Source organism: Crinia signifera, chromosome 1 (assembly GCF_055691185.1).
Source record: "Crinia signifera chromosome 1, ASM5569118v1, whole genome shotgun sequence".
NCBI classification, from domain to species: Eukaryota; Metazoa; Chordata; class Amphibia; order Anura; family Myobatrachidae; genus Crinia; species Crinia signifera.
Window position 1 is genome coordinate 404,069,203 of NC_139217.1, and position 27,902 is coordinate 404,097,104.

The 27,902-nt window shown below is 38.4% G+C and overlaps 1 protein-coding gene across 5 annotated transcripts in view; it reads left to right on the plus strand.

Moving 5' to 3' along the window:
- EFNA5 (ephrin A5) overlaps positions 1-24,243 on the plus strand; it is a 350,956-nt gene extending 326,713 nt beyond the window's left edge. For 3 of the 5 annotated variants that reach the window (XM_083151700.1, XM_083151702.1, XM_083151701.1), the window contains 2 exons: positions 13,703-13,759; positions 20,207-24,243. In XM_083151700.1, the coding sequence (XP_083007826.1) occupies positions 13,703-13,759; positions 20,207-20,328 (179 nt within the window). In that variant the 3' untranslated portion in view covers positions 20,329-24,243. The remainder of the gene's footprint in view (positions 1-13,702; positions 13,760-20,206) is intronic. The other 2 variants (XM_083151704.1, XM_083151703.1) reach the window with 1 other exon arrangement.
- The last annotated feature ends 3,659 nt before the right edge of the window (positions 24,244-27,902 follow it).

Here is a 27,902-nt window from a genome sequence, read left to right on the forward strand (position 1 = left end):
CTTGATGATAAAGTCTTTTTAACAATGTGTCTCTGTGTTGAATGACTTTCAAGTGTTTGGATAATTGTCTTCTTTCGGTTATGTGTTTCATGTCTAGATTACATATGTTTACTGATCTATGTTACACTAACGCATGACAAAACACACCCATCTCTGTTCTTCAATAACCTTTAGTAAATCATGCATGTAATATGTCAAATTAATAATCTAGCAACATAACACTTTCTGGGTTAAACTTACATTTTTGGGGGGCATATTTAGTTGCCCATTGCAACAGCTTTTAGAAAAGAAAGACATCCTAAGATAATTAGGCAAAACAATAGGAAAGATATTTATGTAAAACATCATCATTGTTTACATATTTATAGTCATCAATGTATTTCATTCTGTAGAAATTATATTTGTTTTTTTTTTTTAATTGTAAACCAGATGTAGAAAGGTTTAATGAAGGCAACTAGTACTACTTAAGGCCAGGTTCCCACTGGTATTTGGTTTACATTTCTAAGTGTAAGTTTAAATGTCAGTGGAACTGCATGCCAAATGTTTGATAGTCTGTGTTACTTGTATTTTGTAGGCCAATGGAGTCACCACCTGTGACCTCCTTAACTCAAGTAACACAAGGATATTTTTGGTGACTCCACTGACCTCAAAATTTGTAACTTGTTTTATTCATATTGAATAGAGTAAACCGAACGCAGAAAACTGTAATGCTCCAGAACTCGAGTAACTTTGATAGTGGGTATGAGATTCTTAATAACAATTTTTGCCATTTTCACATAATTTTCATCCATTGTATGACATTTAAAACACTAGTTTAAAGAGTATGGGTCTAAATAAATAATATAGAATTGTTGTTGTCTAAAGGGAGTAGACTTTTTTTGACATACTTATATACATACATACAGTATATATATATATATATATATATATATATATATAGGTAAGTGGTTGCGGTCCGGCACTCCTGCCAATGGTACAATGAACCTAGGTGCCTTCTGGATCAGGATTGTAGAAAGAATGAGACAGGCAGCGGCACTCTTAGGAAATTTTCAAAATGTATTTCAAAAACGTGACCAAAACCAACGTTTCGGGGACTAGCCCCTTTGTCAAGGTGTAGGTAGAACCTACACCTTGACAAAGGGGCTAGTCCCCGAAACGTTGGTTTTGGTCACGTTTTTTAAATACATTTTGAAAATTTCCTAAGAGTGCCGCTGCCTGTCTCATTCTTTCTATATATATATATATATATATATATATATATATATATATATATATATATATATATATATATATCAACACACTTTCAGTCTTGGCTTAATAAAATTATAAATGAATGGATCGCACAAAACAAGTGATGCTACCTTCAGACGACAATAATTGAGTATTACACCCTCCTTTGTCTTTTGCAGAATAAATTAATTTTAATATCCTTCTGTTTTCTTTTAAGCCATACATTTGTACAGTATATTTAGGTAGAGTTCTATAGTTGGATTGCACTGGGTTACAATGTTTGTATTTACTCAGAAGGTTTGTATCCCAAGGCAAAATAAAACAATAGTCCCTAATAATCTATTTATATGGATTAAAAAAGAATCATTAAATAATGTCAATAACAAACAAATCATGACAAAGTCATCTATACTAGCACTTCAAGATAAAAAAAAACAGTTACATCTAAAGATATCCCAAGGCAAAATACATAGGTATTACTGATTATCTTTTGTATGAACTCTGACACCTCCCATCTGTGTCTGAAAAATACACAGAGGCTAGTGAGGGGGTGATGTTTGAGGCAGTGTGAGGAGAGAGAAGAAGAGGTGGAAAAAAGATGGGTGATGGAGAAAAGATGGAAGAGGAGGAAAAAAAATAAAAAGTAAACCCGATAAGCCAGCTATTTCAGTTTGTACATGTATACAAAAATAGAATGAAGATTGAAAACAATCTAATCAACAAAAATTGGCAATAAGTTAAAGTCACCAAAGGTCCACCATCTGTTTAAAATTCTATTACTCTGTCACACTGCAAAGCCACAAACCAAATCATGACAAGCAAACATTACTAATAATAATCATTCAAAAATAATTATGCCAGATGTAAACACTGGATTTTAGATGGGAGATTCCAAATACTTTATTTCTAAACAAGGCAACAAAAAGGACTTGCTGTAATAATTGTAAATGAAAAGAACAATATAAATGTGACAATTTATGTTAAAGTAAATGGGAGAACAGAATAAAGTAATAACGTAAGCTGAAATAAAGTAAGTTGCACAATGTAAAAAAAAAAAAACAATTTTAATGTTAACCTCTACATAAATCTAATTTCACTATCCTACCAAATAAATGTAAATTAATGTAACTCTACTAATTCCTCTATCATTTATTTTTTTTTTTCAATTAGTAATATGAAATTAGTGTAAAGGAGCCCATACACGCTCCGTTGTGTCCGGCTCCGTTCTGTACTGTTCGATGCGTGCTCCCGCACATCACATAGTACGGTACAAAAAGTATGTGCTTCACATACTTTTTGTACTAGCTACACATTGTCTCGGATCGCAGTGCATGCACAAGGCATGCGATCCGATACGATGTGTACTTTAAAAGTACATAACAGAGGCCCTTATTCTGATCGGTGCGGCCGGATCCGAATATGCGGCCAGCACCGTGCGTCCTAAACCCCGCCTTCCATACGGATCGCCAACTCCGTCCGTAAGCGGTAAGAAGCTGTCCGAACGGACCGCACGTGTATTTCTCATAAATACACCTCCTCCATCTCAGGGAACCTCCCCCATCATTCGATGGTCGCAGACCATCGAATGCAGGACCGAGTGGCCAGGCAGCTCCCGCAACCTCAGACCACACGTGCATTTCTCCGTGCAAAAGCAGGGATCTGGGCGGGCAGCTGACATCCGGCAATGTCATATGTCCGCCCCCTACACGTGCGTCACGGCCGCATTACCATACGTACGCCCAGTGTTTGCATGGGAACGCCCATGAAACGCGGGGTGTAAACATATGGTAATGAGCCCAAACAGCCCTTCACACCCCTCTCCACCCCCTGTTCGTAGTGTACACATTTCATGTGGAATGTGGCCGTGCGTCCCGCTCGCACATGCGCAGAGACGCCTCTGCACATGTGCAGACACAAAACATCGGCGGCACGAACGCACGCAGATATTACCGCACCAACCAGAATAAGGGCCAGAGTCGCAAAATGGAGCGTGTATGGGCTCCTTTAGAATTATTCAGCTAATGTCTCACATACTTTTCCTTGGCCAAGAAACTGCCAAGGAACACATAAAATTTACTTTTTTTAAAATATATTTAAATGCCATAAAAAAATTCAGCCAAACATTAGAAACAAATGCACTAAAGTAAAAAAAAAAGTAAGAACAATATCTCTAGCATTGTGTTAACATTACAATCCATTAAACCATACTACAAAGTCTTAAAGTTTAATGCAGATATTATTTGGGGAGCTCTGATAAGCTTTTTCTTCTCACATACAGTAATTAGAGTATTATTTATTATTTATTAACAGTTTCTTATATAGCGCAGCATATTCCGTTGTGCTTTACAAAGGAGACAGTGATACAACAAACAGGGTATTTACAGACAGTCAAAAGGTCGGAGTGCCCTTACAATCTATAGATGATTTGACTATGGTAGTAGGACAGGTGGAGGATCCACCTATACCACCCTCAACCACTCATTCCACAACTGTATGTCCATTTTGCTACACATAAATAGTGAATAATCCATCTCCCCAAGCTATATAACTATTACAATATAACAATTGAAGTTTGGGGAAAAAATGTCCTATACATAACACTGTAAAACATATGTAGCTGTGTGTCTTTTCAGTCTTCAGCATAGTTGACAAGTTAAGTTATAGCTCTATCTCATAGGTTTCAATAAAAAAATAACACATGCTTTTAATTTGGATGTAAGGGAATTAATCAAGTAGAACGTTCCTATTCAAAATGGTGGTGGACTTGGCTTGTTCTATGGTAGCTCTATTTTGTGACATTGTATTGGTTAGAATCGAGATTTTAGGTTTACATGCATCTTTTTTTAATATAAAATTCCTACTGTTACGTTTAAACAAATATATCCTGATATGCTAAAACTAAAAACCTCCTGAATGTGATAGGTTAATGTCCTTTCAAAGCAACTGAAACACAAAGTACTGTTTAAAATGAAATTCTTAATTCTTACCCGAGTGAAATAACATTGTGGGCTATATTTATGATGAAGCATTTTTGAGGGGGAAATGTAAATCACCTGGTAACATAAAGGGGTTATTCTGTTCCCTTCGCAAGTAGCGTACGTTTGCACAGGGACTGATGTGTTGCATATGTGCATGCGCAGCCGCATTTCTGTGCATGTGCATATGCCGGGTGCAGACTGTTTACTGGATGCACGCACCCAAGGCTGCGGCCAGGGGGCATGCGGATAGTCACGCCCATGGGTACACCCAGCATTTCATAGACATTTCCATGAAATGGCTGTGCGTTCCCATGGAAATTGCCCGGTGATGTGGGCACCAGGGGGCGGGCAGCTGACTTCACCAGATGTCAGTTGCCCACCCACTTCCTTCTGAATGCCCTCGCACATCTAAGGTTACCTCAGAGTAACTTTAGATGTGTGTGTGTCTTCCACATCTTTAGATGGTTGGCGACCATCAAATGATGTGGGTGTTCCCCCACAGCCTGTGAATGGATGTTATTGTTAAACATCCATTCACAGCCTGTGCATATGAACACTGCGTGTGAGGGGGGGGGGGGGGCATGCGTATTGTCATTCGCAGGCAGCGTCTGGTGGACTTGCAAAGCTGTAAATTCTCTGCCTTGCGAATCAACCAGAATAAGGTCCAAAGTGTAATGATCAGTGTAAGTACAGGTTTAACTTTTCAACTAAAGGGATGGTTTACAATGGTGCATAATTCAACATGGATCGCTGTTCTCAGTCTGACCAATTATTGAACAACTGCATGTGCACAGCAGTTTTTTTCTCTGGTACCCCTTTCATATCACTGACCTGGCATTTTTGAATGCCGGGTCATTTTGCCAGGTGCAGTCTGACCCGAATTCACACCGGAAGTAAATTACTTTTCAGCCCGTGAATTTGATAGAAAAACCCAGGTTTTTCTTCAGTGTGGAAGGGTCAATCAATGTCTTAAATCCCGGGTAGCTGACCATGGTCAAGAGCAAGGTCAGTGACCTGGAATTTACAGTAGACACAGGTTGACCCTTTCACACCAAAGAAAAAGCCAGATTATTCAGCAGAATTGAAAAGCTTTAACCCAGTAATTTCCTTCTGGTGTAAATGGGGTATATTTAGCGATCCGTGCTCAATTAGGCCTAAAAATTGTAACTTCTTAAATGTAGTCCTATATCTTTTTTTAGTTTAGATATTAACACACAGATATTAAATATACTATTTTTCCATCATGAAAATACTGAACTGCAACTAATAAATGTAACTTTTTTTAAAAAATACTTAAATTAAATTAAAAATAAATCTTGTTGAAAATGTGGCATATAAAAAAAAGCAAATATGCAGATATTATTATTAGATTGCTGAGATTTCTGTAAACAGCAAACATGTAAGCAAAGCACATTGCTATCATATACAACTGTTATGGTTGTAATTATAAACTATTCATCGCCTACCTGTCATTTATATTTTTAAATGGCAAAATGTGCAAAAAACACATTAGTTCTTATTTGTTACTGCACATTGTGTAAGGTTATCATTGAACAGCTATTCCAATGCTTGTTTGACAATTATGATGGGCCGATAGTCTCTGTTCAATGATAGGTAGGCATTGCAGAGAATCCACACTGACACTCATAGCTGTGTGAACTTTTTTAAACTATTTTATCTTTAACAATAGTTCACACCTTGACAAAGGGTCCCTGATACATTGGTAAGTGCATGTGGTTATTTGGATATAGTTTCTTCACAGGTCCCTAAGATGTACCACCTCACTCACCTAAGAGTTCCTAAGAATGAGGTGCAAACAGCACCCACACTTCCCAGGTTGGGGTGCAGTGGCCTGTGCACCCACACTCTAGTAAATACAAATAAAGGGGGCCCAGCACTCACCATAATAAACTAACTCACCTTAACATACAAATAATCAATTAAATAAATAATGGGGTTTTAATTCATGAATTGATTAATGCATTTAAGCTTGCAGCCCATCGCCAAGGGACCCCATTTCACTGCAAGTCCTACACTAACAACTGGTCTCTCAAGAATCTGGCAACTACTGACACCTCATAGCTAAAATGAACATGCGTTTTTTTCTTGGTTTAAAGGTCACCTGCCAACTACCTTATGGCTTTTAAAGACGAGGCAGTCACCTCACTAATTCAGGTGTGTTAGGTGACTGCCTCATCTTTAAAAGCCATAAGGTAGTTGGCAGTTGAGCTTTAAACCAAGAAAAAACACATGTTAATTTCAGCTATGGTGTGTCAGTAGTTGCCAAGTTCTTGAGAGACCAGTTGTTAGTGTAGCACTTGCAGTGAAATGGGGGGAAACAGTGACTTCATGTGTGGTATTGTGATAGGATGTCACAATGAGATCTGTTGGCAAATTGCCAAAATGGACAAAAGACGTCATTAAGACAAATTGTCAGAATAACCATTTTTTATCCATTTTCCAGTAATTGGGAGAAACTGGTCAAGTGTCATTTGCTCCCATACATTATCAGATTTTCATTTCAAACAGCCAGATTGGACAGAAGATTTGCCAAATAGTTGTATAGTGTATGCCTAATTCTAATTGTGACCAAAACTATTGCACAAACAGTTTGTTAGCACAAATTCTACAGACACCATACATAACCAAAAATGCTGTTATTCAATAATAAAGATGTAGAATAAGATGTAAATAAAAAAAGATTTTACAAATATAAACTGGTTTCAATTGATTGCTTTAATTACTTGACTTTTCACTTGATATTACAGTCTTGTAATAAACGAATGACAAATAATGTAGCAGTCAACAACACTCCCAGTCCCAATCACTTCCCAAACATAAAATAATAATTTTAAAGAAGATAGGCAACTTTCGTTGTTGGATATATGATCAGGTAGTATAGTCCAGGAATATTTTCAGGCTAAATGAATGATGTTACACCAGTAGTGAGTATATCTATATAATGATAATAGTAACTAATTATAAACTTGTTTGGTTGACTGTCTGACTGATTGAAAAGCTAGGCTTTCCTTAAATTGAATATTTTACAACTGAATATTACAATAAATCCATCTTTTATCTAAGGTTTCAGTATCTTTTATGATTTATGATTAAGGTTTCAGTATCTTTTATGCCAAAATATTGACACCTGGCTAACCCTAAAACTTCTTATGAAATTAACCCATCCTCTAAAATTAAGCTTAATTTTCCATGATCTACAGTACATTTTAACAGACATTAGGTGTGTACACATGGGCAAAAATTGCTGGCAATATGGTCACTGAGTGACCATATTGCCAGCGATTGGAGTGTGCACCGGTGATAAATCGCCGGGTGCGCGCTCCCGCTTTCAGCACCCTAATGGTCGCTGGTCGGAGGAGCATGCTCCTCTGACCAGCGACTTCCCCTGCCTCTTCTCCCGGCAGTGTGTCATTTTCATCATCATCATCTCTGGTCGCTGATAAAAACAGGACACTGAGCTATATGATTGCTGAGCAATATATTGCCAACGATCATATTGCCCCGTGTGTACACAGCTTTAAGGAGTCAATACTTTGACTGTGTAAACATTGTCCAGCAGTCAACATTTTGAATGACATTGTGACATTTAACATTATGGTGTCGACCTTTTGACTGATATTGTGATTTTCATCATAATGACTCTTGGGATGTATTCAATAGTTTGTTGTAATAGCTGTTTTCAACAATCAGCAGCCAGATTCGACAATCCATGGCTGTTCTAGCTGTCGGAATGTTTCTGACAGACAGAAGAATGAATACAAACTGTCAAATTAGTCAGTATTTCCGACTGTTGGAAATGTTCCGACAGGCTAAAACAATATTGAATACCCCCTATATCCCCTATACAGGGGGCATATATTTCATGTGCATTCATAACAGGGCTACCATCATTTACTGCATTCATTTTTTACACATCTGGCAGAATAATTTTCCAATTTTTTTTCGTAGTATTATTTTATTCAACAACAGTTATAAGGCTCCATATTAAAGTTAAAAAGTTTTACTGAATACCTGATCATGCTTTTGAACATGGCATTCATTCAGCTTTGGTTGTTAATCTGCAATTTTTGGAGATGTGTGCGATTCCTTAAACTGTGACCACAATCTAAGGGACAATGAAGGGGCAGTGAGACGGTCCAGACAATGGTTTTGGGGGGGGAGGGAGGGCAGCTACGTGATGTCACATGCAGATGTTGTGACTCAAAAAATGGGCACCCCACAACTGGCTGCACAGCTACGCTGTGCAGCCAGAGGCTACTCTTATTATTCTAGCACTTTGCTGTATTGCAAAGTGCTTGCACAATAGTGATGCAAACACGGGCTAGGGACCCGTTGAGTGGGACAGCCTTGCCCTGTGCTGGGCAGAACCCCGCTACCTAGCACCGGTAGCTTGCATTTTTTAAATCTTCACAAAATTGCAACTGTTACTGAATTTAACCCCGTTGAAAAAATTACAGTTACAGAAAGGTTAAAATGACAGTTACTGATTAGAAAATTACCCTGTCCTGGAGTGGCATGAATATGCAAAATTATTAATTGAACATGTATCTGTTCATCCACACAAACTCCGATGGCTATGGGAGAAGCTTGGGTTGACCATCACCTCATTGAGCACTGGCAAGACCCCAGAATGATGAAAATGGGGGGGGGGGGGGATGGCTGAAAGGTTAAGAATTTCTTGTGAGGTCACACCCCTTTACACCTCTTAATTTTATATATGTCCTGACCTCCACTCCACACAAGTTGAGATTTATGAAATAGAGGTGCTGTATGAATATTTGGATAAACTGTAATCCTACCAGCCACTCACTTTGTGAGTTGACACCCTTGCATGAGGGGGCTACTAGAATCATGCACTTTATGGGCTAGGCCAGGCTGTTGTGAAACTACACATCCCCCATACCCTGCCACAGTGTTGATAATAGGTAATGCGAAAAACTGTGGCAGGGCATACTGGGATGTGTAGTTTCACAACAGCTGGAGAGTCGGAGGTTGTCCAGGCTTTGTCTAGGCCTTTGTAAATGCAGTTATAAGGACACATCAAATAAGGACCTTACTTAGAATTGAACATAGACAGATTGCTCCTTATCGGAGCTGGGGGTATGTCTGCCCACTGAGGAAATTATATTTCTATGATCCGTAGATCCATTCCCCACATTTTAATCAATCAGTTAGTGGGGGTGCAGTTCCCAAACAGTATAAGTTTAAGCATCAAGCAAGAGAGAAAAGGACTGTTATTTTGTGAGCGCTCCCAACATAACAGTCCTTATCTCTCTTGCTTGATGCTTAGAATTGAACATAAAAACAAATTGCGGTACTTGTGTATTATAAGGGCGCCCGATTTTTTCATCTCATGCCACTACTTAAGGCATGAGATGCGATTTTTTTCATTGTAAAGACCCAATTTTTAATTGTATAGTCACCCATGGGTGATTTCATACCCCCACTATCAAACTATGCATGGAGTTGACTTTATATAGTGTGGCGCGCGCAGCGAGCCACTGAGCCCGAAGCGTGGCGAGCGCAGCGAGCCCCGCGAGGGGGCGCAGATTACTTTACATGTATTCTGCGTCCCCTCCCCTTGCTGCGCTCACCATACTTCGGGCTCGGTGACTCGCTGCGCTCGCCACACTATATAAGATCAACTCCATGCATAGTTGGATAGTTGGGGTATGAAATTACCCATGGGTTACTATACAATTAAAAACGGTTCTTTACAATGAAAAATTGCATCACATGAATTGTATGCCACTATATTGCATGCGATGCGATGCAATACAATGAAAAAATCGGGCGCCCAGATATTACACAAGTACCCAAATTGCAATTTTGTTTGGCAGCAACCTTCAAATTTTTTTTTATTGGAATTCTGAGGCTTTTAGCAATTCATAGCTTTTTTCCCAAGCAACTTGAACATCACATTCTTTGGGCACGGAAGTTTAAATGAGACTCATTACAAAACTGTTGGTTACCGTAAACTATGATAAAGATGGCTGCTGAAAGAGAGCAAATATACCTGCTTGGAGGGAGATAACTCTCTACAACAAGGATAGGGAAGTTAAACCCTGTTGCACATTGTGAACTGAAAATAATAATGGCTACTGGTTGAGTCTCATCGGCTGAACACATGTAGGTCACATTTATGTATACAAATGTAGTAAAACAGGTACAACTAATAGCAAGAACACACTCCATTTAAAAAATAAATAAAGCTTGTTTCCTTTTCTGGGAAAGGGGTAGGCTTATTACATAACTTTTTTGGTATTGGCTTTAAAAAAATTAAAATCATATAATTTATCATTAAGTTGCAATACACAGGCACCAAGGGCCAAATGTAAAAGGGTTTGAGAATCAGAACCCATTTTTTAAAGCGCCAATCATTTACACTGAAAAAACAGGTTGTTTTTTTGCCATGTCATTGATTGGCGCTTTAAAAAAATGGGAATGAATACCGCCCAAAATCTCTCACTTTCTGATTCTCACAACCTGCTACATTTAACACCTAGTGACTTGGGTACTTCTTATTGTGATTTTGAGCCCATAGTGAAGCCACACCCCTGTTATATTTCTGGTACATCTGCTCCTATTACATGCATGGGGAGGAAATAGCATTTGTTTCCTATCTGTGACCTGACCAACTCAGAATGGGTAACAAAATGCATTTTTTTTCTCCAGACTCCATGCATCCAACTCTAAGGCCCTTATTCTGGTTCGTGCGGTACGGCCCGCGTGCGGCCGTACCGCCGATGTTTTCCGTCTGCACATGCGCAGAGGTCAATCTGCGCATGTGCAGGCGAATTCGCCGCACATAACGTTAGTACGCCGCAAAGGGGGCGTATAGGGGCGTGAGGGGCTTCATGCCCTCATTTCCCTATGTATACGCCCCGCGTTTCATGGGCGTTCCCATGCAAACGCGGGGCGTACGCATGGTAATGAGGCCATGACGCAACTCATGGGGGCGGAAAGCTGACGTCGCCGGATGTCAGCTTTCAGCCCCCATACAAGCTACCACACGGACGATTGTCCGTGTGGTCTCAGCTTGCGGGAGCTGCCGCGGCGTGCGGACCTGCCTTCGATGGTCGACGACCATCGAATGCAGGGGGCAGCTCCCACCATGGTGGAGGCGTACGCCTCCACCATTTTCATGCGGATCGGCAGCCGTCCGTGTACGGACGGCCGTGCCGATCCGTCTTGTAGGCGGGGATTCGTCTGGTGCGGTCGGAGCCGCATATGCGGCTCGACCGCACCAACCAGAATAAGGGCCTAAATGAGGTTCTAATTTAGCAATGTGTTCATTAAGGGCCAGATGTAATAAGCTTTGTAAAGTGATAACAAGTAGAGTGATTAAGTACCGGCCAACCAACTCCTAACTGCCATGTTACAGGCTGTATTTGAAAAATAGCAGTTAGGAGCTGGTTGTCACTGTATCACTTTTCAAGGCTTACTACATCTAGCACAGTATCCTAATGCAGTTGCTTCCAGTTGCTAAATGTGTTTTACATATAATACTACTGAGAGAAAAATCAAGATATTCTAGTTATCATTTACAGCCAGGTGGTTTAACACCAGTTTACCTGCATTCTTTTAGCATGTCACAGTTGGGTTTGCACAACGTCTGGCCATGCCCCAATGAAAACAGGATTTATATGGCCTTTCTTATGATTCATGACTTGTGTGTTTGATTTCAAAATGGGGAGGGGGAGTATATTGTGTTTGGAATTTAGGCCTTCCCTCAGTTCATGAAGCTCCAGATAAAGATATACACTACATTACTGAGAGGGACACTATGGGGAGGTACTATCTTGTGTTTCACATAACTTTAGCTCCTTCCAGTTGCACAGACACATCAGGTCAGGATTCATAGTACTAGGTGCACACCTGGCTGATTTCACTCACGAGCTGACCAACATTTCCCAGTGATTAAATTATCTTGCGATTTCTAGTTTACACAATAGTGATTTACCTCACTGATCTGAATGATTAGCTGATCTTAAGTTCTTTGACAAGCTTTTAAATAAAAGTAATATAAGAATATGAACAGTATTTTTATTCATTACCAGCAATTTATATAGCGCATGCATATTCCTTAGGCCTTTACAGAGAATATTTGAATATTCACATTAGTCCCTGCCCCAGTGGAGCTTACAATCTATATTCCCTACCACATGTACACGCGCACGCAGACATTTTAGGTTTAATTTTGTTGTGAGCCAATTAGCCTACCAGTATATTTTTGGAATGTGGGAGGAAACCGGAGTACTCGGATTAAACCCACGCAAACACAGTGATAATATACAAACTCTGCACAGTTAGGGCCATGGTGGTAATCGAACCCTTGACCTCAGCGCTGTGAGGCAGTAATGTTAACCATACAACATCTGTGCTGCACAATATTACTTTCAACAAGCAATGCAGGCTAGATGAATCATCACGGCACCGTGCGCTCAGACTGAATTCACTTAAAGGTGCTCGCAACTCCCTAGGGATGCAAGCAATTTTAATCAAATTCGGCCCAGCGAAGGGAGCGAGATCTGGTGCAGTTTTCCTCATTTAAACGGCACCTGAATGGCACCTCGCACCCTTCAGTGCTAATAGGATCAACCCCTTAGGGTGTTGAAAAAACAAAGTTTAAGGTAGACAATTTTGAAGAAAATGGCAACTCTGTTACAACCTTTAGCCCTGGTGTTCAACTGACTATATTATTTTATTCTCTACAGAAGGCATGGTTTTATTATTTTAATAAACCTTCTAGATGACCAGTACACTGAATTTGTCATTCGTTATTTTAACGTCATTGTCTGTTCATTTTTCCATCCATTTTTATCAAGGCACCCAGAATAGCTACCCTGTATTACTCCATCTGTCATTGTGATGGTTTAAAGTATTCCATTCCTCCCTGACTGCACTTAGGCATTCATTATTCCTAAAGAGCATTGATGCAGTTATCTCCAATACTCAAAGTGTTATGTTGTGTTTATAACGTTATCAAATTCTGGCAAAAATATAAAATGAGTCCTCAAAGGCATATTACAGATTGAGTGAGTATAAACATTTATAAAAAGAAACGTTAGACATGGACCAATTGTACACAATACTATAGATAATGCAGCAGTGTATAACTGCCCATATAATATCTAAACATAATAACAAAACTAAGTAATTTATAAGATGCCTGGTAACAAATTAAACAAAATAAGGCAGAACACACAAATCTATATATTCTCAAAAACACACTATGAACCTAATGAAAAAGTATGCACATATTTGTCCATAAGACCTATTGCTCGGTATTACAACCTTAAGATCTTTAGCTGTCTGCTACCACCATGCACTCAACATGAACACTACTATGTAACACCCTTTTGTCACATACTGTAGATACAGATCTTTACATACACAAACAAGGACAACCTAATAGTTCTCAACTGCAGCCTACTTCCTTCCCAAGTGGTACTCCTCTCTTTTCCCTGCAGGCTTCGATTTCAGTGAAGCACCAAGTTACCCCGACAATCTGACCAGCCCAGAACCCAGTCAGTGAGATGAATCTTTGCATTTTGTGGGGCTAGAATCGGGGAGGAAGTTGGGTTATCATGAAGCTTTGTGTTTGGCTGCTTCTTCCACCATTATGCCTGTCTTTCTGTAACTTTGGTCTATTTAAATTTTCTAAAACTTTGTGATACAAAAATTACTTGCAGATGGATTACGAAAATGAACATAGAAATTGATTAAATGTTTTTTTCTATACAATTAAGTGACATTTTAGATATTTGAATCAAATGTGACACTGTCTGACATCCTGCCAAACCACTGATAAACTCAAAATTGTTCTATCCATAATTTGTAATAAGAAAAAATCCATGCAATATAAGTGCTGCTGCCACATTACAAATGTAATGAATCTGATTACTTATCAAACAGTGTGGTATCCAATTAGCCACAATATGTACTTGTGGCTTATGGATTTGTCCAGGGCTATCAGCTCTGAAAAGACAGTGTGAGCCACAGCTTATAATGCAGGCTGTGGCCGTGAAAACACACAGCTCACTGAAACTGTGTGTTTTTATGAGAAAATGTTTTTTTTTTTTTGTTTTTTTTCTGGGAATCTAACAGGATTGTCCCAAAAGAAAAAAACTTGCAACCAAAATGTTTTCTCCGCTAATTGCATACCCCCATGCATTCTTTAAAAGACTTCCCTTAAAATCTTAAAAAACATTTATTTAACCCACTTATGTCCATTTGATCTACATTTCAGGCAACCAATACCTGGGGAACTTTGAAAATGTGCAGATTCTGATTGGTGAGACATTGCTGACTCAATGAACTACTCCATTGAGACAGCATTCTGCATATAATTTATTCAGCAGTGTCCTGGCAATCAGTGCAAGCTTTGAAATGTCTCCAAATTTAACTGCCCAAGAATAATTTAAGGAAGTCTGCTGCGTGGGGCAAGATGTTTAATGCATTTTTTTAATGTAAGAAATTGTAAATAATAAGCATGGTGGAAGAATTTGCTCTTTAATATTATTAAATTATTTGCACTTGTCTTATACAATGGTGTTTTTTATTATAAGGAAAATTTTTGTATCGGTGAGGATTAATGAGGAATAAATTTACCAGATAATCTGACTAATTGGGGGTACATACCAAAATATAACTGTGGTTAACTCTATGCAGTTTACATCGAGCAATAGTCAAAATAAATTATACGACATTGTTTAATTTGTGATATTGCTCATATAATGATTACATTAGATGGAAAATGGCATGTCTGCTTTTAGTGCAGTTACAGTGCTCCCTCTTTATACCGCACTTCCTTTATAACACCATTCTTGCTTACCACCAGGTGTTTTCTCTTATGCAAAATGCATTCAAATGTATTACTTCTATATCATATCATATCATACTAACTCATATCACTTCTTATGTCACCACAATCACCATGATGCCTGTGTTGTAAACTGGCGATATAAAGAGAGAGCAGCAATGGGATGTCTACGATGTATTTCTAATAGGTGCCCCCAATTATTTATTTAGTAACATTATGCTACTATATAGTATTTTTGCTGATAAGACAGTTAGGTTGTTTTTTTTTTACAGTTATTGCATTGCAGTGTGGGAGAGTAATTAAATTGTATGACAACATATAGATTAAATAAATAGTAGTTAAGGAACATATATTTATGATTTCTCAAAGTTCATTTTGTGTTTCTTTACCAATTATAAATAGTTGCTTAAGAGCTATACCTCAAGAGTTAATTTGAGACATGTATTCAATTATGGAAATCATTGTCTGTTATTGTTAAAGATACATTATAAATTATTTATAGCATTGGGATTTAAGATGTGTATAAATGAAACCAAATAACTGGATTCATCCATCCATCAATGTTCTATATTTTTAGAGGGTAATAAATAAGTACCTTGATGCCAATGAACCGCAACTATTGGAGGTGATTGTGATGATGTTGAATATGGGAAAAATAAGTATAAACATTATAAATAATGTTGAATAATGTGCAGAAAGCATATATATATATATATATATATATATATATATATATATATATATTTTAATTATCAAAAATTGAATTTGCTGCATGTTACTCGCAAGTTACAAATGGAAAACTGATTACAGTAGCTGTATTTTTCAGATATCAACATATATCATTTGCTGATAGACCGGCACTCCAATTTCTGGTACAACTGCCTTAGGTGACCTCTGTCACTGTATTAAACACGAATCCCCACAAATACAGAGGCACTCATAGGTCTTTAGAAAACCTTGAAACGTCGGACTTGTGTGATGTTTTTAAATACGCTTTTTTACATTTTACAAAGTGCCACAAATGCCATGTATATATATAAAGATAGAGTGGGGGGTCCGGCAGCTCCACTTAAATAGTTCCTCGGCGGGTGCCCGCTCACAGCTGTATACCAGCTATACAAACAGTTTCTGGGGTAGAAGCAGCACTCCAGCCTTGAAAGAAATAGTGCTTTAATGGGTCACAGCAAACAGCAACGTTTCAATACATGGTGTATTTTCCTCAGGCTAGTGAATCAAACAACATACTGACCTTTTATAACAAAACTGCGTCTCATCAACGGCGTGGACGCCGGGACTCACTGACTCTCACCAGTGACGTCAATCACATCAGCCGCGCTGCGGCAACATAGTGTACAACGGTTACCATGGTGCTAGCGAGCCACGCTCCGTTAAAGAGACATGGTACTACATAATATAAAGTGTTGGTAGTGCTACATTGAACAAATAACAGGACAATACACGGGCACAATACATAAAAAAATATAAAGACAGGACTGATTGACCGGGCGGGACTACAATATATCTAAGGTTACTAGACAGATAGTATCACTTCCGCTGCCGTACTCAATGATATTGATATTTATAACGTGGTTACATACCTTAATGCATAATTAGAACAATAAAGAATTATGATAGAACTCCCAACGCTGCTGCTTAATTTAGACCCCGCGGGGACAATGTATCAAGCCACATAATCCATTTACTCTCTCTCTGTAATAGACGTAACCCTCTATTACCACCTCTAATAGATTCCTCTACCTGATCTATCATGCGGCATTTTATGCTCAGTGGACTATGCCCCATCATTGCAAAATGACGGGCTACTGGTTGAGGACTGGTCCCTGCTACTAACGCTGCCTTAATGGCAGAGCGATGTGCGCTCATGCGTTCCTTAAACGCGCGTTCGGTCTTACCGATATAACTTTTTCCACAAGGACAAATGATTTGATAAATGACAAATTTGGAGTTACAACTTAAGGTATGCCTGATATTAATCGGTTTCCCCGAATGGGAGTGATTAAATACAGCACCCGGAATAAGAAATTTGCATGTTACACAAGTGCACCTTATGCAGCCCAATATTTTGCGCTTGTTGGTAACATCGCTGTCTGCAGGGGTGTAGGTTTTTACTAATATGTCTCTGAGATTCTTTGACCGTTTGTAACAAGGAAGGAGTTTGGTGTCAGCTATTTTAAGATCAGGGTCTGATCTCTTACATTAACTCTAGCATTGAAATCACCAAGGTGATGAAAAACCACTGGGATATTGTGAGATCATACCCTGATCTTAAAATAGCTGACACCAAACTCCTTCCTTGTTGCAAACGGTCAAAGAATCTCAGAGACATATTAGTAAAAACCTACACCCCTGCAGATATATATATATATATATATATATATATATATATATATATAGTCCAAATAGAAGAAATGGCACTCACCAGGGCTTCAAGCTTTTCCAGCAAAAGGGTGTTTAATCCATGTAACAGGAAAAAATTACAGGCATAAACTCTGGTCGACGTTTCGGCCACAGAACGTGGCCTTACTCATGACCGCCTCGTTCAGAAGACACACAGGTAAATCCCTATTGACATGTGTCGATACTTATGGGAGCACCAGTCCCGCCCACCAAGAGGCTACCAATCAGGAAAAATTCCCCTTGAAACACATCACAAAGTACTGTAAACATAATGACACACAGCCAACAGCGCACATATTTACTTACATATCCATACAATGGCAAATGTCACAGCCGCGCTTCTTGCTGCAGCCACGAACAGGCACATCCATAACGGCGTGCGTTCCACTGCAGCGGAAGTAGCTCTATCCTGCGTGTCACCCAGGATCAAGAGCTTCCGCTTTACAGCAGCTGACCTGCGTTCCACCCATTAATACAGGTGGAGCGCACAGCCATGTTTCAAAAACACAAGCGCTGTAGCTCTGTGCGCATCCTGCCCACAGCACAATGTAACCCTACAATATTTATTTATTTTAAACCCATTATCAGGGTAATCTGGGTCCCTTCTTGTATTCAACACATGCCTTCACAATTATATTAAAAACAACAAATACTACAAACTTATGACACACACACAATCAACATATAATAATCGATGGTGTATCGATGTTCACATCAAATCACCATCGTATCAATGACATAAGTACAATGCGGACCTCCAAATCTTAATGTTAGTCACCCTATACTGCATATAAAAATATATAGCAATCCAGGCAGAAAAAATCAAAACTCAAAAAAACGTGAAAAACTTGAAGAATTTTCAAAACATCAAATTATTTTGACATTGAGCCTATTATAGAAAAACACCAAGATGGTTGTATTCATTAAGCCCTTTTGGGGCCACAGTGTCCAGATCATGAATCCAACGACACTCTCTTTTCAGTAAGATTAAGTCCCTGTCACCACCCCGGCGTAGCGGCGGGACCCAATCGATAATCATATATTTCAGCATTGACACTTGATGTCCCTTCTGTACAAAATGTGCAGCCACTGGCTTGTCGGTACTGCCCTTTTCATACGCAAGACGTATATCAGAACGATGTTGCGTCATTCTCTCACGAAAGGTCCTTTTTGTCTTCCCGACATAAACCAAGCTACACGGACATTGAAGGATATAAATCACAAAATCGAGTTGGCAATGCAATTTGTGCTGCAGGTAAATCCTTCTCCCTGTTTGGGGATGTGGGAAGGAGCTACCCACCATCAGTGACCGGCACGTTATGCAACCGAGACATCGATAGCACCCATCTTTTCGTGCCAGCCAGCTCTTATTGCAGCCATTTTTTAAATCATCTGAGTTGGCATTGGTACGGTAGAGCAAATCTTTCAAATTTGAACCTCTTCTTATGCCCAACAAGGGCGGTCCACTTCGGGCCTTACTGAGGTCTGGGTCAGTTTTAACAATTTCCCATTTCTTCTTAATTGCGTGCTGTACCGTCCGCAGTTTCGTGTCACATTTCACACTGAAGAGTAGCCTGTCTGAGTTTTTCTGTTTCTCCCTTACGGTCTCCATTTTAAATAAAGACTGTGCCCTGGTGAGGCTTTTATTGATCGAATTCATGCCATAACCCCGTTCACAGAATCTTTGCTTTGTCTCCTCTATCTGAACAGTTGCCAGCTCCTCCTCGGAGTTGTTACGCAGTACTCGCATAAACTGCGAGACTGGCAAACTGCTCTTGAGGGCATCAGGGTGGTGACTCGTTGCTGATAGCAACGTATTTCTGTCCGTTGTTTTTCTGAATAGGGTATGAGCGAGTTTCCTGTCTTTCTTGAATATCAATACATCCAGAAAACTCATTTGATGGAAATCAATCGCCGCAGTGAACTTCACCGGGGTGTTCAGGGAGTTTAGGCTCTCTATCATAGAAAAAAAAATATATATATATACGGCATTTGTGTTGATATTTGGGAAATACAGACATTTACTTTAATCATTTTTTACAGTTATTGTCATAATTTTTTTGCATTTGTAACTTTTTATTAAAATACATTAAACAAATTCTGGTTATGTGAATTCGATTTAGAATTAATTTATGCATTGTGCACATTATTAAATAGTAATTATAGGAGTTATACTCATATTCCCCAAATTCATACAAGCTTTGTTACAAAATGGCATTTTTCTAAGAAAAAGCTTTGCCCTCTGGGTTCTATGAGCTTGATGCAAACCAGAGTTGAGACAGAATCCTACAGAAGGACAAATTCCCTGTTTGAGGCTCCTCAGTGTAGTGTAGGAATCTTCTGCTTAGCATAAGCCAACCTCACTGAAGTGTCAGAGACTGTTATAGAAAATCTAATTTACATTAGTAGATACTAAAGCCCACTGTGTTTTTATGTATACAAGTTTAATATGCAAGTCTATAATCAACTCACTAAGTAATTTACTGATATATTTATTACATTAAAAATGATATATAAAGTTGCATGAAGTTTTTAGAAGATGGTATTTTACACTGACATCTTATGTGTGTAAAGTATTACGATTATATTTACAGTGTTTGTTAGTAATACGATTAGTGTAAACCATATTCAAATGGAATAAATGCACTTTTGTTTTAAAATGTTATATCACATGAAAACTTGATGACCATGGATTTTAGTTAAGCCAATAAATGTATGCTTTGTATTTGAACAGATGACACCGTTCACGAATCAGCTGAGCCATCCCGTGGAGAAAATACAGCACCCACACCAAGGATACCAAACTGGCTCTTGACAACTCTACTGTTTCTCCTGACAATACTTTTGACGTTATAGCACAGTAAACTTCACAGACCAGCTGCAGAAATAATAGGGTCTTGGAACATCATAGATCCACCTAACTGCTTCACCCAAGAAATAAACTTTTTTGCCCTGATTTTTTTTATTTTTGGTTTTATTTTTATATATTTTTTCCCACTCTCAAGCAAACATGAGCTCCAGGAGACTATTTACTTCACATATGTTAGAATTTAGACTTTATTTTTTTCCAGAAGATTAAAAACAGAAAAATGCCTAATGAAAATGCCAAATCCCATTAGTAACACTAGTGAATTAAAGTTTCCCTTGCATTCGGTTTTAGGAAGTCCCTTATTTTGGTACACATTCATGTCTGTGTGAACGTTGAAAGCGACAAGAACCACTATAAATGGATATTTGATTAAAAGAAACAAAATCTGGAAGAAATATCTGCTGGGGTGATCGCCTAAGAGAATTGTCCACAGTTGTTGTGGAATATGCATAGGACTCGAGAGGAGACATCCAGAAATTTCAGTGGGTTTCTGTGGAAATGTTTATCTGAGAAGACAATATACAACAAATCTCCTAAGCACTCTTACCTGCACTAAGGGATTGGGGATATTTTTTAATATGATTATTATTGCTGTTTTTAATATATTTTATGTCACCTAGAGTGCAGAGAATTCTACTATTTAAAAAAAGAAAACATAGGCAGATAATACCATAACTAGATTGCCAAGGTGCTACATTGTTTTGATTTTGCTGTTCTCACATGCATTTTGTATATAAAGTGACCATTCTCAAAGGTTAACTTTGGAGGCAGCCATATGGCACTTCCCTTGTCCACAGTCTGATAACATGTGCATCAACAGGAAGTATTTCATATTACTGTACTTTATTTTTTTTTGTTTTAATTGACTTTACTATACCGTTATTAAACAAACACCTGACACCATTTTGCAGAGTGACATGCATGGTGAGTAAACAGACGTAAAAAAGTGAATCGGTCATCGAAAGAAACAGCTTCTGTTTCCTCATTCGAGCGGAGGAGAGAGACTGCAGTGGATTGCTTTACCATGTATCCCCAGTATATATGGAAGAGCACTGGCAATTCTTTTAGATGGAAGAGGTAAACTTGCAATTCTTTTAGATGGAAGAGGTAAACTTGCAATTATTTTAGATGGAAGAGGTAAACATGCAATTCTTTTAGATGAAAGTGGTTAACTACAATAAATTGGCTCCCAAAGATGTTAAGAAAATAATTTTGAACAACTGGTACTGTATATGCATTACTGATGAACATTTATGCTGAAGTTGACCACATTTTTTTCTGCATAAATTAGATGATGATAAACTTGATTACAGCAGTGTGTAACGAACCATGGTTTTGTAAATGGACAGCTACCTATTGTCTTGTAAGAACATTCAAATATGGACGTTTAATAACTTTTCAGGGTGCCTTGAGTTTTTTGTTTAATTATTCTTGATGTATAGCAAAATACGTGACTCAGACACTTCATATTCACCAAAAGTACTTTACGTAATAAAGCCTTTAACAAACTGTGATTATGTTTAATATAAAAACTTTAAAAAACAAGTACAATAATACTTTTAATATATTTGTAAAAAAACTACAATACATACATACATACATACATATATAAATGGTCATAGTTATTCAACTGCATTTTCTAACTAATATGTATTTCCTAAAGATCAGAATGCAATGGGAGATGCAACAAGAGCCTTTAAAAAATCCATGTGTTGGCCTGGGTTGCTTTAATCTAGAACAATAGTATTATGCAATTTTTTTTACATCGTATATACAATAAACTACGATAAAGCACAGAGAAATAACCTAAGAAATAATTATTATATTATGCCATTGGCTACTTTGACAGCAGTGTGATTCATTCATATACTGTAGTTTGTCGTATCACAACTTTACAGTGTTAGCACAAAAAGCTACCTTCACTATGGTTCCAGATCTTATGTTGCTATTACGAGCAATTATTAATGCACACGTAGCAGCCATTTATAATTGGTAATGACCATCAAAAATAATATAATATATATGTTAATGTTGTTCTAAACAGCATTACATACAGTAATACATTTAATAACATATTAGTAACACTGCTACTTATGTACATTTGTGCTGATGGATGTTAATGTATTGCTTTAGACATTTTTGAGGTTTTTATGTTGTTGTTATTATCATCACTGTAATAATTATTATCAGGAGGTAGCAGTTATCTTTTTTTTCATTTCAACATTTATATTTCCTTATTATAATTGATAATTGACAGAAAACGAATAATAGATTTTTCTTTAAAAAAATACAGATAATGAACTTATATGTTGTCAAGTAGTCAGATAAGTTTATCCAGTTGGACAGAGGCTGATTATAGTCATATACAAAACTGCAATAAGTTATGATATTATGGAAGACTATTTGTGTATTGTTTAAAATATGAATTATTTGACGGAGGCTAGGGCAAAATTTGAAGCTGCTCATTGCACTTGAAGTCTCTTTTGGCTTTCCTCTCTTTTTCTTACAAACTCTGTCTTTTCCTCTTGCACCCCTCTTCCTCTCCCCATTTATAATTTTGGCCCAGGTAGGGTACCCCTTTAACCCATATTCCTGGTTGCCATGGCTTTGCAACTTGAAGCAGGGGGAATTAAGCATCAGTCTGTTTGGTGGATACTGTGTATCCTTTAGTACACAAGATAACATTTCATGTTAGATTAGACTATTGTTTTGTACTATACCTTCTTGGATGGAAAAGAATATAAGATAAAGAAAAAAATTTACATTCTTTAAATTCTGTATTATTATTATTATTAGCAACCAGTATGTTGTATATAGTGTTTGATAATAAAGTATTAATTCAATTCCTATGTCTTTTGTAAGTGAATACATTAGACTTTCAGACCACAAAAAAACAAAACATAACATGCTTGTCACCAGATAGAGCTTGAGACCAACAGATAAAGGTTCGTCGGTGAACCACGATCACTCACAAGTCCTCTCTCATTCATGACCCAACGCAACACATAACGATCAATGTTTTGTACTAAATGTTTATAGGTCTGATGTTAGAGCCCTGTGTATTTTTGGCATGTTGGGTTAAGGGAACATAAGGAATTCTATTTTCTTGGGGGTTTTTTGGTCATTTTTCAGAGGTCTGATATTGACGATACTGTATCCTCTTTGTTCTACATGCTTAAAAACCATGTGGCCATGAGGTGCTACACTCTCTATAAAAACTATACCATTAGGAAAAAATAAAGCATTTATAAATTACCTCTTAAATATACGTGAACCATTAAAACTTTATGTAATACATTTTTGTCTGGCAGAACCACAGTCTTCATGGCCCATTGATCACTGTAATACTAAATGTGTTTCCAGTATCTTTTAGGAGTTGTACTTGGTTATGTTACCTTGTCATGTAACTGCGTGTCTACCCATTTTAATTTCTACTCTTTTCTGTCACTTCTGCTCTATCTGTGTTTCTATTTTCCAGCAGTGAATGAGCAGATCTGTCCTACGTTTTGGCACCATTGAGTTTTTCCCAGGCATTTACCCCCCCCCCCTACTTTCTCAGAGACAAATCTCTCTATGATACGCTTACTGCCACTGTCTGTACAGTTTAATAGATGCTGGCATGTTGAAGGTTACCCCATTAGACTACAAAATCTGCTTTCCATACTTACTCCTGACATCTCATTGAAACCACTCATTGTCTGTGCATCTGGGTACGAAAGTCCAGCTCAGTGTGGTCCTGTGCGTGTACTGCCCTGCTTTGCACTTACTATTCATTGAGTGCTGTTTTGAAATGCTTACATTATATGAGTTTAAACAAAAATGTAAAAAAAAAATTATCATAAACTGTATTTGTATATACACGTGTCCGTACAAATAAACTTAAATAAAAAAAAGTGATTTAACCTTGTTGTTGCTTTATTTGAATATCCAATTAAAAAAAAAAAAAAAATTATTTAAAAATTGAAGATGAAGCATCTCATGAGTTAGTAGCATTTGTTTTTTTATTTGTGTATAACACAGACTTTCTTATGCACAAAACCGACCTAAGGCCCCCACACACTAGTGTGATTTGGCCCTTTTCTATATAATTTGGACCCACTGGGCTGATAAATCATGTGAAAAGTGTCAAAATGATATGTACAGTAATTTACTTCCGATTCTGAACCGAATCAGATTCTGAATCCAGTGGCAAACGCAGGATTTTCAGAAGGGGGTTTCCAGTCACTTAGGTGACCCAGAATATGCCGGGTCAGTAAAAGTATTATAGATAGACCAAATGTATAATAATAATAATATACATACATACAGGGGCGTCAACAGCAGTGTAGACCCCTGGGCATAGCAATGTATTGGGGCCCCTACCGATCCTCCAGCAGTAGGGGTGGGGGAAGCTTTGATGTCCTGCGGGTGGTAGGGGGTATTATATCAACAGCTCTGCATGTAGGGCCTGGATCAGTAATTTCCACTAATTACCCCTTTACTGCACAGATCGTGGGAGATGAGGTGGGAGAAGGGGGCATTGGGCTGAATGATAGGGCCCTGATACATAACTTCCAGGGTGGTAGAGGATGTTTAATATGCAGAGGAGGGGTGTATAGTGGAGTGTTCTCATTATTCATAATTTTCTGGTGGGAGGACAGCTTGCTTGACTGTCAATATCTCCAGTTCCCGGAAATAGATTTTTTAGATTTTAATGGAATTAAAAACTAGAGAATCACACCTACCAAATGTTATTGGGGACTATGGGATCAGAGTTCAGGAGGCAGAGCAATCTGCCAACGAGTATATAAAACTACATACCAGGTGTGTGGAGCTGGAGCAGTAACCAGCTGCTGGAAGGCTGATATCTCTGGTTCTGGGAACAGTAGAGATAAGCTACTAGTGTCACTCAAAGGGGAAGAATCCCAGCTTTTGGAATATAACCTCAGAAAAACTCTAAGTCAGACAGAACCTGAAATATCTGACTGGGAATAACAATTAACAGGCTTGGATGGGGACCACTGCTTTGAAGTCAGATATCTCCGGTTCCCAAGGGCCGATTTTTTCAATTCTTGTACCTTTGGAAAGAGGGGACTCTCAGCTTTCAGGTGATGGCCCTTAGACTCCTGGGGGGGTTTCTGGGTACTCAGAAACCCCCCTGCGTGCGCTACTGGAATCAGATACGGAGATTGTCACTGCTGCACCAATGATACATCATATCCTGGAACAGTGAATGGTATAACATATGATTGGATGCAAAAGGACACATAATGTATTGTATGAAATCTAGCTGCCGAGGAGATGCTGAGGTATCGCATGTGGGGCTGCATGTGAAACCTCGGTCTAATGTATGGGGGCCTTTACACTTGAATGCATGTGTGATAAATTTACAAGACTCCAGCCTCAGGCGGGGCACCAGGGGATTCACCAGTAGGCTTGGTGTTTTTTTTACGCCATCCACTTTTTTAGGTGTGCAGAGCCTGACTAAAACTTTTCATATCACTGGGCAGTCAGTAGCAGATGACCCAGCAGCTGCAAGATGTTTTTGTTATTGCCATCGGGTCTTTCAATAGCTGATGACTGCACGGTGGTAGCTGCAAGCTGGGAAGGGGAAGAGATGCCGCGGGCAGGTGTGCGGTTGGGCTGACGTCATGATATTCTCTGCATCATGATGACAAACACCAGACCCGCCCCACATCTGACATCACACCCCAGACCCCCAGTGGGCCCTTCCCTTCTGTCCAATGCTGCAAGACCCTACCTAAACATTTGTAATTGTGTGATAGTGTTATCAGCATATGTAATTCATTATCTTGACTACTTTGTTCCATTATGTTGCGTCCATCTACAGCAGGGGTGGCCAAACCTGTCCTCAAGATCTACCAACGGTGCATGTTTTCCAGGCAACCTGTGGATCTATAGTAGGAATGAATGCAGCATGTTTGAAAATGTGACAGTTAGTAATGACTACAGCTGTGCAGCAGCTAGGTGATTTGGAAAACCTGGACCGTTGGTAGATCTCGAGGACCGGTTTGGCCACCCCTGATCTACAGTATTTGAATTACTTAATAGATATATTCATTTAGACCACAGTTTGAATGATTTTGAAAGGGTATATGTTACATTTTATCTGTATTTTTTGTGTCTGTATTACAATGTATTTACATGGTACAGATGTGTCCTCATACATTTAGCCTCAATACTCTATGCAGCATGAGATGCCTGGCGTGAGTGAGGTCCTGTGCACTTCTGCTAACATCAGGAGTCTTTTGTTTGCTGAAAAGACATCTTAGCTGCAGTGCAGTGCAAGGAGGATGCTCAAAGAGACTGTGCTGATTAACTTGAAATGTCACTTGTATATTGTGTGTGACTGAATCTATGGCCCTTATTCTGGTTCACTCGCAAAGGCAAATTCCTTCTCAAATGGACAAAACCTTGTGCACTGCAGTTGGGGCAGATGTAACCAGTGCAGAGAGAATTAGATTTGGGTGAGTTATTTTGTTTCAGTGCAGTAAAGCCATGACTGTTTTATTTTTACACTGCAATATAGATCTCACTTTGAATTAAAACCCCACCCAAATCTAATTCTCTCTGCACAAGTTCCATCTGCCCCACCTGCAGTGCACATGGTTTTGTCCATTTGAGAATAAATTTGCCTTTGTGAGTGAACCATAATAAGGGCCTATATACAGTTCTGTGGCACCTTATAAACAAAATTGAATAATAAACATAATGATATAGGAAACAGAACTTGTATTGGGGAAAAAAAAGACTCAGTCGCACTCTGATATACAAGTGTCATATATCAATATTAATCAGCACAGTCCCTTCCTGTATCCCAGTTGCAGTGCATTGCAACTAATTCTGCTTTCACATAGCAGAAATGGGTAATGACACGGTATTCTTAAATGGGACTTTAAAACGGGTCTGAGCCTTGAGACCTTTCACATTGCAGGTGAAAACCGTTTTAAAAATCATTTAATACCATTCAAACATTCAACCCGTTTAACCCCCAAGGGACACGTTTCAAGCCATTGAAATAGAGCTGTTCAAACTGCCAAAAAAACGGCTTTAAAACGTGTAGGACTCTGCTTTTTAACCGTGTTGAAATACCGGTTAACTTTAACCGGTAAATCAACTCTGGCACTTTCACATTGCAGCCTTAAACGTTTTAAAATAGAAAAAAAAACGTCAATATACCGTTTTAAAAGTGCGAGGTGAAAGGGGTATAAGATGTATTTTTGGTGAAATAAACACTAGAAAATTCTCACGCAGAAATGGTAGAAAATATGTATTAGGATACATCTGTAATTGTGACTTTTACATGTATTAATATTGCAGACCAGACAGTATTCTACTGTATGTACATGACAACTCATTATAGTATTTTATTGTGTAAAAATTGGATAATTGGCATTTACTTCTAACACAATCAAGCTGCATCCACCTGGTTAAACATAGCATATACAGTATGCTATTTTTTTTATGGCGCTTACCTAGCAGCTATGCTGCTGCTATCGAGATTATACAGTATTTTGAAATGTGTCTGCCTCACCATATAATTGGTGCTTTTGTGTTACTT